The sequence below is a fragment of the Pholis gunnellus genome (assembly GCF_910591455.1).
Source record: "Pholis gunnellus genome assembly, chromosome: 13".
Lineage (NCBI taxonomy): Eukaryota > Metazoa > Chordata > Actinopteri > Perciformes > Pholidae > Pholis > Pholis gunnellus.
In genome coordinates, this window is record NC_136540.1 from 5,641,368 (window position 1) to 5,658,570 (window position 17,203).

General features: G+C 44.4%; 1 protein-coding gene across 1 annotated transcript in view; it reads left to right on the plus strand.

The window, feature by feature from the left end:
- The window catches only part of LOC306704790 (cell adhesion molecule DSCAML1-like), a gene marked incomplete at both ends in the record, with an annotated part of 49,034 nt that extends 36,078 nt beyond the window's left edge, over positions 1 to 12,956 (plus strand). Inside the window, 17 exons of the mRNA XM_079171308.1 lie at positions 284 to 524; positions 1,591 to 1,737; positions 2,832 to 2,987; positions 4,776 to 4,915; positions 7,333 to 7,486; positions 8,054 to 8,171; positions 8,310 to 8,473; positions 8,587 to 8,685; positions 8,974 to 9,162; positions 9,505 to 9,792; positions 9,884 to 10,039; positions 10,179 to 10,209; positions 10,325 to 10,443; positions 10,563 to 10,715; positions 10,927 to 11,127; positions 11,610 to 11,921; positions 12,523 to 12,956. Coding sequence (XP_079027434.1) covers positions 284 to 524; positions 1,591 to 1,737; positions 2,832 to 2,987; positions 4,776 to 4,915; positions 7,333 to 7,486; positions 8,054 to 8,171; positions 8,310 to 8,473; positions 8,587 to 8,685; positions 8,974 to 9,162; positions 9,505 to 9,792; positions 9,884 to 10,039; positions 10,179 to 10,209; positions 10,325 to 10,443; positions 10,563 to 10,715; positions 10,927 to 11,127; positions 11,610 to 11,921; positions 12,523 to 12,956 — 3,102 coding nt within the window. The remainder of the gene's footprint in view (positions 1 to 283; positions 525 to 1,590; positions 1,738 to 2,831; positions 2,988 to 4,775; positions 4,916 to 7,332; positions 7,487 to 8,053; positions 8,172 to 8,309; positions 8,474 to 8,586; positions 8,686 to 8,973; positions 9,163 to 9,504; positions 9,793 to 9,883; positions 10,040 to 10,178; positions 10,210 to 10,324; positions 10,444 to 10,562; positions 10,716 to 10,926; positions 11,128 to 11,609; positions 11,922 to 12,522) is intronic.
- Between the last annotated feature and the right edge of the window lie 4,247 nt (positions 12,957 to 17,203).

The window sequence follows — 17,203 nt, forward strand, 5'->3', positions numbered from 1 at the left end:
CTGCGACAGAAACACATTTATTCTGTTCCTTTTTGTTGGGCATCAACCGTTTACCTGCATGTTGTTGGAAAAAATAGAAATTGAACCTAAATGAAAGCTTCAAATCACGGTCACACCCGTGAGACAAAGCTGAGATGCTATTCTTCGTTTTACTGTTGTTATTGTTCATATTACTGCTAAATTCAAAAATATCTACCAGTGATTTCATTGCAGCTCAACAAAGTTTAAGTGTTGACATGCCATGCACTTTAATAGTAATAGCTATCATCACATTTCTTTTCAGGCTCCTAAGAAGGAGCTGCAGAACGGGGTGATCAGAGGCTACCAGATCGGTTACAGAGAGAACGGTCCGGGCAGCAACGGCCAGTACAGCATAGTGGAGATGAAAGCTACAGGAGACAGCGAAGTGTACACCTTGGACAACCTCAAGAAGTTTGCCCAGTACGGGGTCGTGGTCCAGGCCTTCAACAGAGCCGGGACGGGACCATCCAGTACTGAGATCAACGCTACCACGTTGGAAGATGGTAGGAGAGCCAGGAGAGAAGGATGGGTGAAAAACGAACGTAGATGGCGAGAGGAGTGTAGACACAACTGAGAGAGAGTGGACTGCTAGACTGTGTGTAGGAGTGTGGGAGGACATGAGGGAGAGCGGAGAGAGACAGAAATTAAAAGAACCCTAAAGCACATCTCTTTGATTTGTCAAAAAGATTAGAAAATATAGTTAAATGCTGCAACAGCATGGTTGGTGGTATAGTAATAACACGGTATACACAGTATATATACATATAAATATATATATATATATATATATAGACACACTCACAGACAAATGCGTAGAAATTAATTTGCAGCACATCCCCCATTCTTCTTTCCACTTTAATTAGCACCCTCATTAGGCTGGTAGAGAGCGAGAGAGGAACAAGAAACCCTATTACTCTCTAAATGTCTGCCCACTCTGCCTCTCCTTTTCTTTATCTTCCTCTTCCTCCCAGTGGTCCCCTTCTCCTTCCCCTCATCCTCTCTATTTTACGTCTTTTTTTTTATTTCTTATAGATTCTTAAAGAAATGTACCCTGATCATAGTAACAGTAATAGTGATGGTAATTGTCCAGATAGTCGGAAGCTGCTCCAACAGCAGCAATTACCTTAAAGACGAACATTGTCTTCCTTCAGATTTTATCCTCCACCTCTCAGCTCACCCCGCCCTCTTCATCTGCATTTTAACCCCTTAAGGTGTAGCTGTTTTACTATTCATGTTGCTTTCACTCAAGGCTCTTCCTCCCCTCCACCGACCCCCTTTACACCTCCTCTCCTTCTCCTCTCCGTGCTCTTAAAGCTAGCAATGAACAAGGAGCTATTAAGAGCTAATTTGAGCTTATTTGACTGATTTGTTTCAGCAGAGATTGCCTCCGTGTTGTTGGTGTTGAGTAGTCGTTAATTATCTGTGCTTCAGCCGCCATGCCAGATCAGTCAGGTCTTCTTAGCAACAGCAATAACCAAGGATTTTTGACAAGTAGAAATCGTTAGAACAGCCTCAACACGCATGTATTTGAACCATGTAGCACTAACACTCGCCCCATGCTCTCTCCAGTTCCCAGTGAGCCTCCGCAGAACGTGCGCGCCATCTCTGTGACGTCGGACGAGGCGGTGATCACATGGGCAGAGCCTCCACGGCTGACGCTGCACGGTGTGCTGAAAGGCTACCGGGTTGTGTTTTGGTCCCTCTTCCCTGACGGAGGTGGGTGCTGTGGGGGCCAGGCCCAGTGGCCAATGCAGAGTAATTATCACCTATCTCATTCTAAAGTTCACCAACACCCTCCCACCCACCCTGTCAGTGTTGTGAGTCAGAATGTGTCCCACTTTTCTCATAAAGCACTTCCTGTTGCTGTGTGTCTTTGGATTTGTTCATGTTCGCCCTTGTTTCTTTGTGTCTTAGATTCTTAACACCATTAATATTGATGGGATGAGATTACATGTACAGTAGTGTGTTTGTGCTCCTATCTCTGTTCAATCCTGTGTCACAAAAATGTATTTCATTTACAACAAATTTGCATTTGTGAATGTGTTTTGTGGGAAATGACGTCCGTATAATGGTAAGAAAGGTACAGTTTATGGTTATGTTGAGGCTACTAAAGCACTCTGTTATGGTTAGCGAAAGACTGTGGAGCGAGACAGGACATGTTGACTTTTTCAATATTTAACCAAAACCACAGTCTTTTCTAAAAGGTGCTAAATTTTAAATTCAGAGTATATCTATATCTGAGCCGGCAGCTTGCAGCTAACAGCGCTAACGGTGCAAACAATGACAGCAGTGGTGACAGAGCTAACCGTGTTTACCTGAGGAGTAGTGGAGGTTGGGCGCTACGCTTATGCAACGATGCAGTCGGTTGGAACGACGTTATCGGCTGTAACCGCCGTATGAAAGCGGTGTAGAGTGCGGCCATTAGCTATCCACTGGGGCACTCTTAGATAGCTCAGATAACAACACACACAGAGGGAAGGTAAACATTACTCCACTATATCTTTAAATAGCAAATAGTAAGTATATTCATGCTCTGATTGTCATATAGATAACCTTTAACTTTAACAAAGTAGCCTATAAACTGTGTGGGACACAACTCACAAATCCATGCATCTGCTTTAAAGTTTGGTGCTTCCTATAACCAACCATCCACCTTGACTTTCTCCCTACAACTGCTGCCTTGTAATCCAGGCAGTCGTCACATTTCCTCCAAAACATATTTAGCAAAGCAAGTTAGTAGTATATAACTGTTTTTTTGTAGAAATCAGAGTTGGTTGTGTGTACTCTCATACAGTTTTTCCTGTCCTCAGAATGGGGAGAGATGCAGAATATCACCACCCAACGTGAACAGGTTGAGCTGCGAGGGCTCGAGAAGTTCACCAACTACAGTGTTCAGGTTCTGGCCTACACACAAGCTGGAGACGGGGTCCGCAGCAACGTCCTGTATATCCAAACCCGCGAGGACCGTGAGTATACACACGGACTCACACTGGCTCACTCTGAAGAAAAAGACGTCAGCCTTTAACTTTTTTTGTCATTTTTTTAGTGCGGGAATAAATCCAAATAGAGCAGAGCTTGAACTATGCGTGCACAGTGTATGGGGTGAGGGTGAAGGGGGTAGGACGATGGGAGGGGGATATATATTTTAAAAAAAGACGCTGTATCTCAAACCCATGTCGAAAGCTCATTTATGCTGGGAAGCTCCATTAGCAGTACTAATGAGAATTAAGAGGCTTTGGGGCCGCGGCTCAGGGCTGAGGGAGGGCTGGCGGGAGACACTAGGGGGAGGGGAGGGGTGCTCCCTTGGAGCATATACCATCCGGGAGTCAGCCATCAGCCCGGCCCGCATCCCCTTCCACCAGCCCTCTTGCCATAGGCATAGGGATTAACTTCTCTTGGATTAGAGAGAATTAATTTTCTGCTTACACCATTGGAGGCGGGATTACAGCCAGATCCATGTCTCTTTATAGAGGAGGGAGAGGAGGATGGGCCTGGGGGTTGAAGATGGAAAGATAGAAAGGTGATCACACAGCCTGTTCTTAGCCGACAAAACAAATGAACCGTCCAAAAAATACAGACGTAGTAGTAATGTCATTGCCAAGAATTTATTTTCTCAGCCCATTTAAAATTGGACTGCTACGACCGCATTCTCTTTGTAGTTAGTTGAACCCTTTACTGTGACACATCCTCCGCTGATTGGCACTGTAGTGCATAATATATTCATGTAGGTGGGGATGTTGGCTCAGCACCATTGTGCCTCGCTTCCTTGTCATCACCCGGGCCGTGTTGGCTGTGCAGCAGACTGTCTGTGTGTCTGTCTGGAGTCCTGGGCAGATTTTGGGCACCAGATGGGACTTAACTCTCCCCCCTCCTACTGCCACTCCTACTTTGACATGGAGGTCCAGTTATGATAATGATGACTGCCTTCTCTGCCCCTCCCCAACACCACCACCACCATCATCACTCCCCCAGGAACTGCACCTATCATTCTCCCCATTCTTTCATCCCCCGCCTCCCTCTTTTAGAACCTCCCTTGCTACATCCATCCTTTTGGAGTTTTTTTTATCCCTGCTCATGTAATGTGCAAAATGAAGGAGTCCCGACAGCATGGGCTGGTTGAATGACTGGATCAGGGGGCCTCACATAAAAGAAAAAGAGGAGTTGGGGGTTGGATTTAGAGAGCCGGGTCTTACAATGCGGTAGCCACCTTCTGTAGACCCCAGATGAGGCCCACTGTCAAGTGCAAGCCCTATTTATGGTGGGGATTGAATAGGCTCGACACTGTGAACCACATACTGTAAGGCCAATGCGACAAAAGCCTTTCTGAGTATCCTGTGTCCTGATGTGTTTTGGTTTAAGTGTGCATCCATTTTAAACCCTTCTAACGCCTTTAGATGCCGATGAGAGCATTATGTGGTGTCCAGTGTCCGGCTTAAGTGGCTAGCAGAGGATCAGACTCTATTGTCTAATCTGTTTGTGGGTTCAAGAGTTGAGAGACCGCTGGGTGTCACAGAGTCAGAACTGCTGACCAATGTCTGACTGAACATATGTCGCCACCGTCCACCCAAAGGGAGTTCTTCCAAGTCCTCCTAGAGCGGCTTAGTGCAGGATAAGACTAGCAATCTGCAAACAAGCCTGCTCACTTTAACGTCCAACGTCCAACACCCAGCATGTGCATGCACACACACACACACACACACACAAACACACATGCACATTTCCGCTTTGCTGATGTTCCCATGTGTTTTCTATAGTTCCTGGTCCACCTGCTGGCATCAAGGCAGTTCCTTCCTCTCCAAGTAGTGTGGTTGTGTCTTGGTTGCCTCCACACAAACCAAACGGTGTTATCCGCAAGTACACCATCTACTGCTCCAGTCCAGGGTCTGGGCAGCCGGTAAGTCCTTCCTCTGTGTGTGTGTGTGTGTGTGTGTGTGTGTGTGTGTGTGTGTGTGTGTGTGTGTGTGTGTGTGTGTGTGACTCATACAGTATAAGGGGCCAGTAGAAAATGTTCCAGGTGATTGAGAAGCAAGGAATTTGTGAACTTGATAGAAATCTACCAATGGAAATAATTCATTTTTATCTACTATTATTAATTGAACGTGTGCGTGTGTGAGTATCCTTGCGAGTGTCTCTCTTTCCCCGTGTTTGCACCATCGCTTTATTTCCTGCCCTCCCAGATGAACAGATGAGGTTGTCTTGGCAACCTGATGAGACGTAGATATGCAAATGAAGCAGAGAACAAGCTCACACATGCACACTGCCGCATCAGAAACACACACACACACACACATACACACATTTACAGACATCACATTTCAACATTTTCTATTTATACACGTGTGTGCGGCATCTCGGTTTTTGGTTAGATCGTGTGCACACAAACACCAGCACACAGTGAAATCTGATATCAGGATAGAATCTCACTTTCTTATTATTCACACATACTCCTCCCTCTCTGTGCATGAGTGCCATGTAAATGAGCATGGGCAGGGAGGAGAGAGAGGGAGGAAGGGAGGGGGGAAAGGAGGTTGAGAGGGAGAAAGAGACACACCATTAGAGGTAGGGAGAGACTGAGGGGGGAAATGAGAGGAAAAGAGAGAGATGAGGGGAGAGGGAGAGAGTGAGAGACGGGCTGGGAAGAAGGGAGGAGCAGAGGAGGGTATCAGTCACATCGAGATGAGAGTGCTTTTGTCCGTCTTTTCATTATCTCCCCGTATCACTCCCTGGATCACCACAACACCGCCGCTCTGCTGAAGGAATGTTCGAACGCACCCCCTACACACACACTCCCCCCCCCCCCTCCCTCCCTCGGTCCCTCCATCCTCTCCTCTTCGCTGAGCTAGACGGAGGGGGATCGAAGGAAAGAGGGGAAAGCAAATGGTGAAGGAACAGAAGATGAACACTGAGAGATGAACAGATTAAAGAGATAGAACAGAGGATCGACTTGAGAGAGAACAGTGTTTTTGCGCGCGCGTTGGCATGTGTGTGTGTGTGTGTGTTTCTGTGCCTGCAGGTGTATGTGTGAATATTTTCTCAAAGATGTGTTTGTTGGAAAAATATCCACGGGAACACAGTTTAATCCATCACCGAGGCCTGAAATACAAATTTTCTTAACCCAGTTAATAAATCTGCCTATGTGAGGTGATATAATTTAATTTGTATTCAATTTATTTGGAGTGATCTGTTCTATTCTGTCTTGTCCAAAAAAAAACTCAAAAAAACATGCACTTAATCTTGATGAATGTTTTTATTTCATTTGTTTATCTTACACTTTTTTGTAGTAGTTAATACTTAATTGTAACGGTCCTGAAACACTCTTACAATTCTCAAAACATTAAATGCAATCACCACATTCATTTGCACTGTGTAGCACAGCACTTATCGTGTCCTTCAAAAGAATGTCACTTTCTCTAAACATTAAACGTGTGCGTCAAAGGTAAATGAATTCATCAACGAGCAAATCGCTGCCATCACAATGACACTTCCATTCGTCATCGTTTCACTCAAGACTGTCAAAAGTCTACTGATTAAGGTTTCTTGCCTGCTTCAGGATGTTTGCCAGTAACCTTCTGAGTTTTTCAAAGCACTGAGTTCACAGGGCAATTTACATTAGTCCTTAGAGAGGTCATTCACATTTGACAAAGACTGGTCCCTATTCCAAGAACCAGCAAATACAAGACGAGAGAAATAACTAATTGGAGAACATCTGGATGCCTAAATTAATTTAAGCAATAACACAATTCATAAGGAATATGAATACATATCAGAGTTACACATGCAACAATTGAGGTCAACCAAAGACAGTGAAATGTATCCTAAAATGAACACAGATTACAATTTAGAAACAGAAGAGCATTTGGGAAGATGTAGTATATAGAAATAGTACTACATGAAATTACAGTAATGGATCCCTGTCAATATAGCACACAGGAATTTCCCATGCGATCGTTTTAAAATCTCTATTTACTCTATGTCTGTGTCTGTGTTAGTGCCCTGTGAAACACCTGTGTGAAACACCTGTGTGAAACACCTGTCCCCACACACTAGACATGTCAGCCTCATCATTTTATCTTTAAGAAGGCAAGCTGTGCTGATATCTGATCTATTTAAAATGATGGCTGCGAAAAAGTTCACTTCTTTCGTTCCCAAGAAAATGTAAGACTTGAAATGAGAAAGAGTGTTGTCTTTCAATACCCATTTGGGCGCTATGAGCCGTCAACACTTCTTTAGTCTCGAGAGCGGCCATGAAGTCTGTCGTGTCACTGTCTCATCACACTTTGCTAACATGACATCGCATGCCCTCTGTCCCAGGCGCCCAGTGAGTACGAGGCCAACCCAGAGATGCTCTTCTACCGTATCACACACCTTACCCGTGGTAAACAATACCACATCTGGTCTGCAGCCGTGACAACTGCCGGCCGTGGCAACATCAGCTCAAAGGTCACAGTGGAGCCTGCTGGGAAAGGTGGGTCCTTCGGGCGAGCCTGTAGTGGAGGAGAAGGGTAAAGGGATTTCTGTAAAGGTTATGAGGGAGAGCGCTCTAGAGATGGATATGAAACGGCAACATGATCTCCTGTACACAAATCTCTCTCATCACCCTCTCTCCTTCTCTCTCTGTCCTGCTCTCTCTGTTATGGATTGACAGCCGTAGTATTGATTAAGTAGTGGCTATGTTGCAAGAAACACTGTTGTTAATTATGTGGTGATGAACAGGGCCTATCCAGTAAAATGACCCTTGGGGAGAGAGGTAGCAGGCGAGAATCAATAGAGAGGAGGATCTATGGAGAAAAGATAGACTGAAACTGAGCGGTTCGAGGAGGGGCTACACTAAAACACCACACTACAGCTTTTTATTCCCTCAGAAGTGAGTAAAGGCCTTTCCCCTCAGGACAACTGGGCCACTCATTCAGCAGAGACGTGCAGTTAGACATCTGAAAATACGAAGAAAGACATATTTGTGTGAGAGACGCTGAAGCAGTTTTTGTTTTGTCTTGGTGTAGTCAAAAGATTCATGACTTTTTTGTGTGTGCAGTCCCGGCTAAGATCCTTTCCTTTGGGGGAACGGTGACCACACCCTGGAAGAAGGAAGTGCGTCTGCCCTGCAGCTCAGTAGGAGAACCCGCCCCCACAATTAAATGGACCAAAGACAGGTCAGAGCTCATCTAATGGCACTTACATGTCAGCATCATGACTCACACAGACAGACACTGCTGCCTGTGTGAGAGAAAAACAAAATCACTTACTTCTGGAACGAGATTAACATCTGTAACCTGTCTGTACTTCGTCAGTGAGGACTCTGCCATTCCGGTGACAGCTGACAGTCAACGGCAGATCTTATCCAACGGCACACTGGTGCTACGTTCAGTCAAAGCGGAGGATTCTGGGTACTACACCTGCACTGCCACCAACACGCTGGGCTTCGACACCATCATAGTCAACCTGGTGGTGCAAGGTAAGAAGAAACAGAAGATGCCTCTGAGAGGAACTCCAGCGGAGGATGTGTTTCCTTTGTGATGTTTCATTGAGTGTTGAGTGTTGAGTCACTGTCTCTGTGTGTACATCCAGTTCCTCCTGATCAGCCTCGTCTGACCGTCTCCACTACCTCCACCTCCTCCATCACCCTGGCTTGGATACCTGGGGACAACGGGGGGAGCTCCATCAGGGGTAAGACTCTCTGTGAACAGAGAAACACCTGCCCACCTTGCAGCTGTCTCATGACAACACATCCTTTCAATGCGCTTCACCCTCTTGCTATCAGTTGTTCTAAATCTGCAAATAACAGGGTAAACAATGTTTCTGTGCAAGTAGTAGTCAAACTACAACTGATTGTAGCTTATTGTTGCCCCCTGGTGTCCAATAGACGTAGCAGCAGCAAGGACTCTCCACCGTCTTTAATTTCTTGGATTTACATCAGTTGCTCTAAATGACTTGACGCGTTGTGTGATTCTGCAGGATTTGTGCTGCAGTATTCTGTGGACAACACAGAGGAGTGGAGGGATGTGTTCATCAGCTCCAGTGAACGTTCCTTCAGGCTGGACAATCTGCGCTGTGGAACCTGGTACAAGGTCAAGTTGGCGGCCAAGAACAGCGTGGGCTCAGGGCGCATCAGTGAGATCATTGAAGCAAAGACACATGGAAGAGGTGAGGGGCGGAGGCAAAAGTGTTGTAGACATGAGTGAAGCAGGAGACAAGTGAACAGATTATAACTCTGGCCTCAAAACAGAATAAAGTTGTCTTCGCTTTTGGTTTTTTTTGGCTTTTGCTGTTCTATCCTATTTAATGTTGTTTTATGGCAATATGAATTTCTGCCCCTCGCAGATCTCGGGCATTGAAAACATGCGTAATTGTCACATAGTTTGTGCAAAAGAAATGCTTTATGTGGAGAGAATTTGTTGCCTGTTTTCGTAATACTGCTTGTATTGCTTTGTTGGCATTACCAGCATCTTTCTAACCTGCCGTTCTGTCTGCCACTCTTCTCTACAGAACCAGTGTTCAATAAGGACCAGCCGCTGCTCACCCACATCAACTCCACTCATGCGGGTCTCAACCTGCAGGGCTGGACCAGCGGCGGCTGCCCCATCACCGACATGATGCTGGACTTTAGGCCCAAAGGTACCTGGGCCTGGCAGAGCCTCAAGGCCAACTCTACCACTCAGCTCTTCCTCAGTGAGCTGCGTGAGGCCACCTGGTATGAGCTCAAGATGAAGGCGTGCAACAGTGCTGGGTGTGGCAACCAGAGCTCCCAGTTTGCCACCACTGACTACGATGGCAGTAAGTGAATCCTACATCTTTTCCTATTTGAGTGCCACGTGCACTGAATTTTCTTTCCTAAATATTTTTCTCATTGCCCTTCTCTCCACAGGTACAATCCCTCCCATCAAATCAGCTCGTGGAGAAGGGGATGATGTGAAGAAGCTGTTCTCCATCGGCTCTCCGGTCATCCTCATCACTCTGGGCGTTGCTTTGCTCTTCATTATCCGCAAGAAACGCAAAGAGAAGAGGCTTAAGCGTCTTAGAGGTGAGAGAGAAAGAAAGCGAGAGTTCAGAGAGAGATCATTATTATTGTGTGTAATTAATTAATGTGACAAAGAGTGACGAGTTGAAACGATTATCTTCATAGCCAGCTATGATCTAATTAAGATATTGTCTTCTTATAGATGCTAAGAGCCTCGCTGAGATGCTTATCAGGTAAGAGCCAGCGTTTTACGGGCGTAGTTTTTATGCCTACTGTGTAAAGGATGTAATATTTCACATAGGTCAACCTTTGGAAAACTATATGTGTTATTTCAACGTGTGTGTGCAGCAAGAACAATCGCAGCATAGACACTCCGGTGAAGGGCCCTCCTCAAGGACCGAGGCTCCACATTGACATCCCTCGTGTTCAGCTACTCATTGAGGACAAGGAAGGCATCAAACAGATAGGCATGTGGCTGCACTTAACACCAGCATAAACTGATTCATCACTGTATCACGCATGTTCTAGTATCTTCTGTGAGATAATTAACATTTAGTTGTATGTCCTCATCTTTTGCTTGCAACAGGGGAGGACAAGGCAGCGGTGCCAGTGACGGACACGGAGTTCAGCCAATCAGTCAATCCGCAGAACTTCTGTACCGGCGTGTCTCTGCACCACCAAGCCCTCATCCAGAACTCAGGGCCTTTGATCGACATGTCAGACATCCGCCCAGGCACAAGTGAGTTTTTTTTTGTTTTTTACATTTCACAGCTCTTACAGTGACAGAACATGAAATAGGTTGAGCAGCTAAATCCAGGTGAAAGCTTCGATCTCGTATTGAATAGCACTTCAGACAGTAAAGACAGTATGTGGCTGTCTTGACAATCAATATATGGATACACGGTCTTTGTACTGTCAAGCTGTTCTTTGATCACCGTGACCTCTCTCAGACCCCGTGTCCAGGAAGAGTATAAAATCAGCCCACAGCTCCAGGAACAGATACTCCAGCCAGTGGACCCTAAGCCGACCGAGTCAGAGCCAGTCGACGGCCTCGGCGCGAACTCTGACGTCCGACTGGCGGACGATGGGCTCTCACGGCATCACCGCCACCGAGAGCGACAGCTACAGCGCCAGTCTGTCGCAAGACACAGGTGGGTCAATCCCAGCCAGCACCCCTGATACAATGACACTGCAGCTCGTATGTACTGCTATTGCTTTTATGTTATCGCCGTTTTTTTTATTTTTTTTTATTTGAAGGTTTAACATCAAAGTCTAACCCAATCCAGCAGCGTATGAACAGTATATACACCATGACATGCATTCTCAAGTTACCAAATCAAAGAATGGAGAAAATCTATTCTATTCTGCCTAACACTGCCTAGTACTACCAGTAACGCTATTACAAAGAAACAAGGTACTCTGTAACAGAAAAGAGAGTGAAACGAATGATAATAATTAAAATTACGAAACCATATATAGTTTGCCCGCTCCCCAAAACTCATAAACCATGAGCTCCCAACCAACAGTTTCTCTAAAACAGACTAAAATGTTTTAATCAATCAAACCAGCTAAGTAAGAATTGTTGCCTCAATTATTATATAAAATGTTTGTGTTTTTATGTCTGTTTTTCCAGATAAGGGTCGCAACAGTATGGTGTCGACAGAGAGCGCCTCCTCCACTTATGAGGAGCTGGCGAGGGCCTACGAGCACGCCAAGCTGGAGGAGCACCTGCAGCACGCCAAGTTCACCATCACAGAGTGCTTCATCTCCGATAGCTCATCCGACCAGATGACCACAGGCACCAACGACCCGGCAGACAGCATGACCTCCCTCAGCACGCCGTCCGAACCAGGCATCTGCCGCTTCACTGCCTCGCCGCCCAAACCGCAGGACTATGACCGCGGTAAAAATGTGGCTGTGCCCATTCCCCACCGCGCAAACAAAAGTAAGTACAAAAAGATGCATGAATACCTGCTTTTTCTCCCAAACCAACACAAGGGATTTTACTTAAAGTGACCTAAAACGATGGGAAAAGGTCTTCCCTTGACAAAAGAGCAACACAAAGTCACAACAACAATGCTGTAACAGAATCCAGAGAGATTTCACTAAAGAAATACAAAATTACTCAAACTATATATAAATACATAGTGGGAATGGACTGCACTCTCTGGGAGTTGGTGTAGCGACGCTGACACACCAAAGAAAGGTTTATCTGCCACAATAATGTGGATAATAAACGAGTAAATCCCGCACTGTTACTCTGAATGATCCAGGTTGAATCAAAAGCCAAGTGGTCATCTTGAAGTTTCCTGACCCAATATGCCAAAACAATCCCTCAGAGGCATCGGTTTTTCTGCAAACAAATCAATCTCAAATCAAAACCACCAAGTCATGAGTTATATTGTAGTAAGAAAAGCACCAGGGTCATATTTATTCAGATGCATTTGGAAATAATTAATTTCAGCAATGGAAAAGACACAATAGCATACAATTCTAAATCCCCTCACTGTCTGCTCTTGTCCCGTCTCTTCTCTCGCCTCTCTCAGGTGAATTCTGCAACCTACCCCTGTACATGAAGACGGACCCATTCTTCCGCAAGCAAGGGGAGCTGCATGATCCGTGCCCAGCTGTGCCACCGCGGGAAGCCTCAATCCGCAGCCTGACGCAGCGGGCGTATCACACCCAGGGCCGTCACAAGACTCTAGACCCTGCCAAGCAGCAGGTCCTGACGCTGGGCCATTCTGGGCTGGCCAGCTTGGGCGCGAGCTCGGGCACCGCCACCTTGCCCCAAAGGACTCTCACCATGCCCAGCTCCAACACTGCAGCGACTGCTTCCACTTCCAGCACGAGCAGCAACCCCACCAACAGTAACAAGGTGGGGGGCTCCAGAGACTCGCTGCTAGAGAGCAGCTCTTCTGCGCTGGGGAGACTGCAGAAACAGAGCGTGGGGGCCTACTCCAAGTCGTACACACTGGTGTAGTCCGTCCTCCTGCACAGACTTGCATTGCTATCACACTCCTCAGCCAGCCCCCCCCTCTGGTGCTCTTCGGTCTGGGCCTAGAAAGGGCATGCAACCATCTTTCTTTAAACCCAACTAATGGTGAACTGCCCAGCATTCTAATTTTCCTCGGGATAGGTGTTCTCCCAGACAGAGACCCAGCTAACCCTGCTTTTCATGTTCACCTGGGACTCTATAAAAGAATTACTAACTCCAACTAACAGTTCCAGCCGGCTGGTGCTCTGCTCCGCTCAGTCCTCGCGGAGTCGCACAGCAAAAGAAAAAACAGGAAGTGATTCTGTGGTCATTTGAAAATATTGACTATAATTGAGGAGCTAAGAGCTCTGTGTTTATGATGATGAAGACTACGATAGCCAGTATGAAGCTGTGTGGCCATCCTGTCTCTCATATGCACACACATACTGTCCTCCATAGTTTGAGTATTATTGTCAACTTGCAGGACTTCCAGTTAAGTTCCCTATTCTTACTGTATCTTTCACCCTCTATGTGTCTCTTACAAGTCCCAAATAGCTATTGGCAGTTCTTCTCTTCATGGTGATTCCAAAACAAATGATTCAGGTTCACTTCCAAGAAGGATAAAAATGTCTATCACAATAATATTCTCCACACATCTCTCTCCAGCTGAACAGTGTCTAACTTTTTAAACAAATCACGACAACCCAACTGAACCAGCTATAAGTTCTCACATTACAAATAGAGAATATTTGGTATTATAAAGAATTTACATATATATTTCTATGTAGGTATATTATTGCCATTTAAGTGAAATTATGACAAAGTATAAATTGTATGTACTACAATAGTTTAGTAGTATGTACAGCAATTTAATGTTAATGTCAAATTTAAGAATGAGACAATCGCTCAACCCAAATTAAAAAAAAAAGAAGGTTGGACTAAAGAAAGAAAAAAGTTTAGTATATATACGGGATGTTCTGTATGTTGCTGTATGTAGACCGACTAACAGAAGAGTGTTTCGCTCCTGTGTGGACAGCGAGCGGCCCTTTCCAAGATGGGAAAAGCAAGATATACTTAGTTTTAGTTTCAGTTCCTGAAAAGGCAGGCTGACTGGGTGAACAAATAAAAACCTACTTTGCTGTGGACGTGTGTTCGGCGGAAACAATCATGGCAGAAAGCCTTCCGTCATATTATTCAAGTCTGCTTTCGAGAATACAGCCTCTTTGACTCTATTGGGCTTCTCGAAAGCCTGAGCGGGTTGGTTAAAAACAAAGAACAAGTGTCACAGAAGATCCACAAATAAGTTTTATGTTGGGAGAGTGGTTGCAGACATGAGTCATGATGTCGAATCACGGCTTCAGTAACACATCCTACCAACTTCCCAGCCTGCCTTGGTGTCACCCAGCCGAGCTTCGCTCTTCAAAGAAACGTACAAGTAGCTGAAAGAATCCCAGTCATGATGTGAATGAAGTAAAATAATATAATGTTGAGCGATGTTATATGTCAGGGAGTTCAGTTTTGAAAATGATATAATGTTCACTCAATTGATATCTTTGTTGTTGCCCTGTCTGAATTACTGTATATGCCCTGCTTTCTTTATCTCCATACCCCTCCATTTTGCTCTGATGTACATTCACACAAGAACCTTTCGGAATGTCTCCATGATAGCGTTTTGTGGTTTATATTTATTTATCCATGTACTTTATTTGTTTGTTCGTTTAGGGGAGGGGGTGTCTGTTGGTCCGTTGATTTTGATTCATAATATTCATTATAATTTGTTTGGGGTTTTGTCAAAATTTTGGTAGTGAGGTATGTGGCCTGTGGCTAAAACCAGTTCAGCCAAGTGAAATCAGGGACTCGTAGCTCTTTTGGTCACACAAACTTACTGTTGTGTATATACTGGACTGGAGTCGGTCTGTAAACCTGAATCATTCCGGCTCCCGTCCATTTCCCCCCCGTTCAGATAAATTAAAGTAAAAATTCACCACCCGGAACATGCTAGATCCATCATCTCTACCGTTGTCAGTGTTGTTTATAGATTAAGTCTTGTACATAAAAACACAGTTTTGTATGAAGAGCTATTTTCGTCAGAATAAATCAGGGGACACATCAGGGTTGAATGCCCCAATTTCAAAATTGAAATAGTATCAAAAATAAAATATTTTACTTCTGAAATGGGCAAAAAACATTTTTTCTTTCCCTTTATGTTTTTGATACTAATTTGTTGAATTTTTATTCTTTTTTTAAAGGTCTTTTGCTGTTGTCATTTGTCCTATTTACTTTTTTTATTATCATTATTTTGTATTTTGTTCATCCTCAAAAAATCATTGCATGCTTGCTAAAAGGGAAAAAATGAAGGAAAAAATGTATGAAAATCAAAAACAAAACAAAACAAAAGAAAAAAAAAATGTTGAGGGTATCCCAAACATTTGTTTGAGTTGCTTGTTATAGCAATTGCTTGTGTTCAAAAGTACATTTTCTATGAAAAGAAAAGAAAAACTAAAAAGATCATTCTAACACCTTGTGCAATAAAGCTATCTTTCATACGTCACGGCCTCTGTCATTCTCAACAGGTTTGTTTGCATATCATCTGAATATGAAAACAAAGACAGCTAAAGCAGTCCTCATGCTGGCAGGACCATGAGACGAGGTGAGAGGAGACGAGAGGAGACGAAAGGAGACAGGACGAGACGGGAAAAGTGCTTAGAGTATCACTGGACGACCTGTAGCAGGTTGATATTAATATAACCTAAATTAAATCCAAAAACAGAATAAAGTTTTTGGTGTCGATACTCAGCTGATGTTGAAACTAGCTATAAATATAATCTGAAAATGTAAATATTTATCTGGTATGAAAATGGCCAAACCATTATGAAAATGATCCAATGAGAGCATGCGCTGGTCTGGATAGATGTGTAAACGTGTCCGTCATACTGACTTAAAGACTTTGTATGTTTGTTAAGGAGGCCTCGTTCTGGGCTGCAACATTGTGCTCTCAGAGGCCTTCAGGGGAAGACAAGAACCACACAGAATAATCAAGTTATACATTGAACACTATTGTCAGTAACAATACTGATAACTCACAGAAGATAGCAAATTCAGGGAAAATACTCACAATATCAATGAAAAGGGTACAATTACACTTAAATCAAGTGATACGCGTCATTCAGTCAAATGTGTTGCATGTTGTTGGAAACGTCCCACTTATCTTTCTCATAAACTACGTAGTTTATAAACTCAAGCTGGAGAGTTCAATTCATAGTCGTATATATTAACCATAAGAAGAAAACACACTATGAACACTACTGAATTTAGATCAGTCACCTAAATAAATAAATAAAATAATGGCAAAACCACATTCCTCTGAATGACACAAGAGATTAGTCAGATGACTTTATGATGTTTGAGAATATGTCTGGCACCGCACGAGTCAACATTCTATAAGTAGTCGTAGAGGAGTAAGGCGGTCCAGACCACCTGTGAGACTTTGTGAGCGTAGAGACACTTTCTTTAGATTTCTGGCACCAGACGCGATCTCAGCAACGCGACCGAACATGAAGCGGTCAGCAGGCAACGAACAAACCCAGAGATGAATCTGAAAAAGGAAAAGGGGGGAAATACATAACTAGTAGAGTCATGTCACTTGTTTAATCACAGGCAAATCCACAGTGAGTAGTGAGACGCAACGCCTCCTGTAACAGTAGCTGTTCAGCCACAAGATGGCGTCATACCATTATAATGTCTCGCCTCTCCACACAGGTCAACAGATACTGTGTTCTACCAAAAGAGTGCAGTCAATCATGACTAACATGCTGTGAATAATTGATGTTTCTCGGAGTCACCTGCACCACTGCCTAAATACTACAGCAGCGGTGATATATGTTGTGTAGGATTAAGCTTCTTTGTGAGACGAATGCTTCATCGAGAGCAGAGTTAAAGAGTTTGCTTTAGTTTAGCTTGGGCCTCTGATTGTCTTTGAGGAGCAGCAGCCACACATGCCTGTCAATCAGGGAAATAGTTTAAACCACGCTCCGTTATTCCACCGGGAAAAAAATGTGAATAATAGTAGCCTGTCTGATATGTTGTCAGATGACAGCAGGGTGTAGCCGGGCGTTCCAAAAAACTGTCATCGGATTTTCACACAATACTCAACATTTTAACCACCAACACGATACGCTTGATATTCTCGAATCGCACGGCCCCTTTGTTGTGACCATATTAATCCAGCTGGTATTGTGAGGTCTCATGAATTA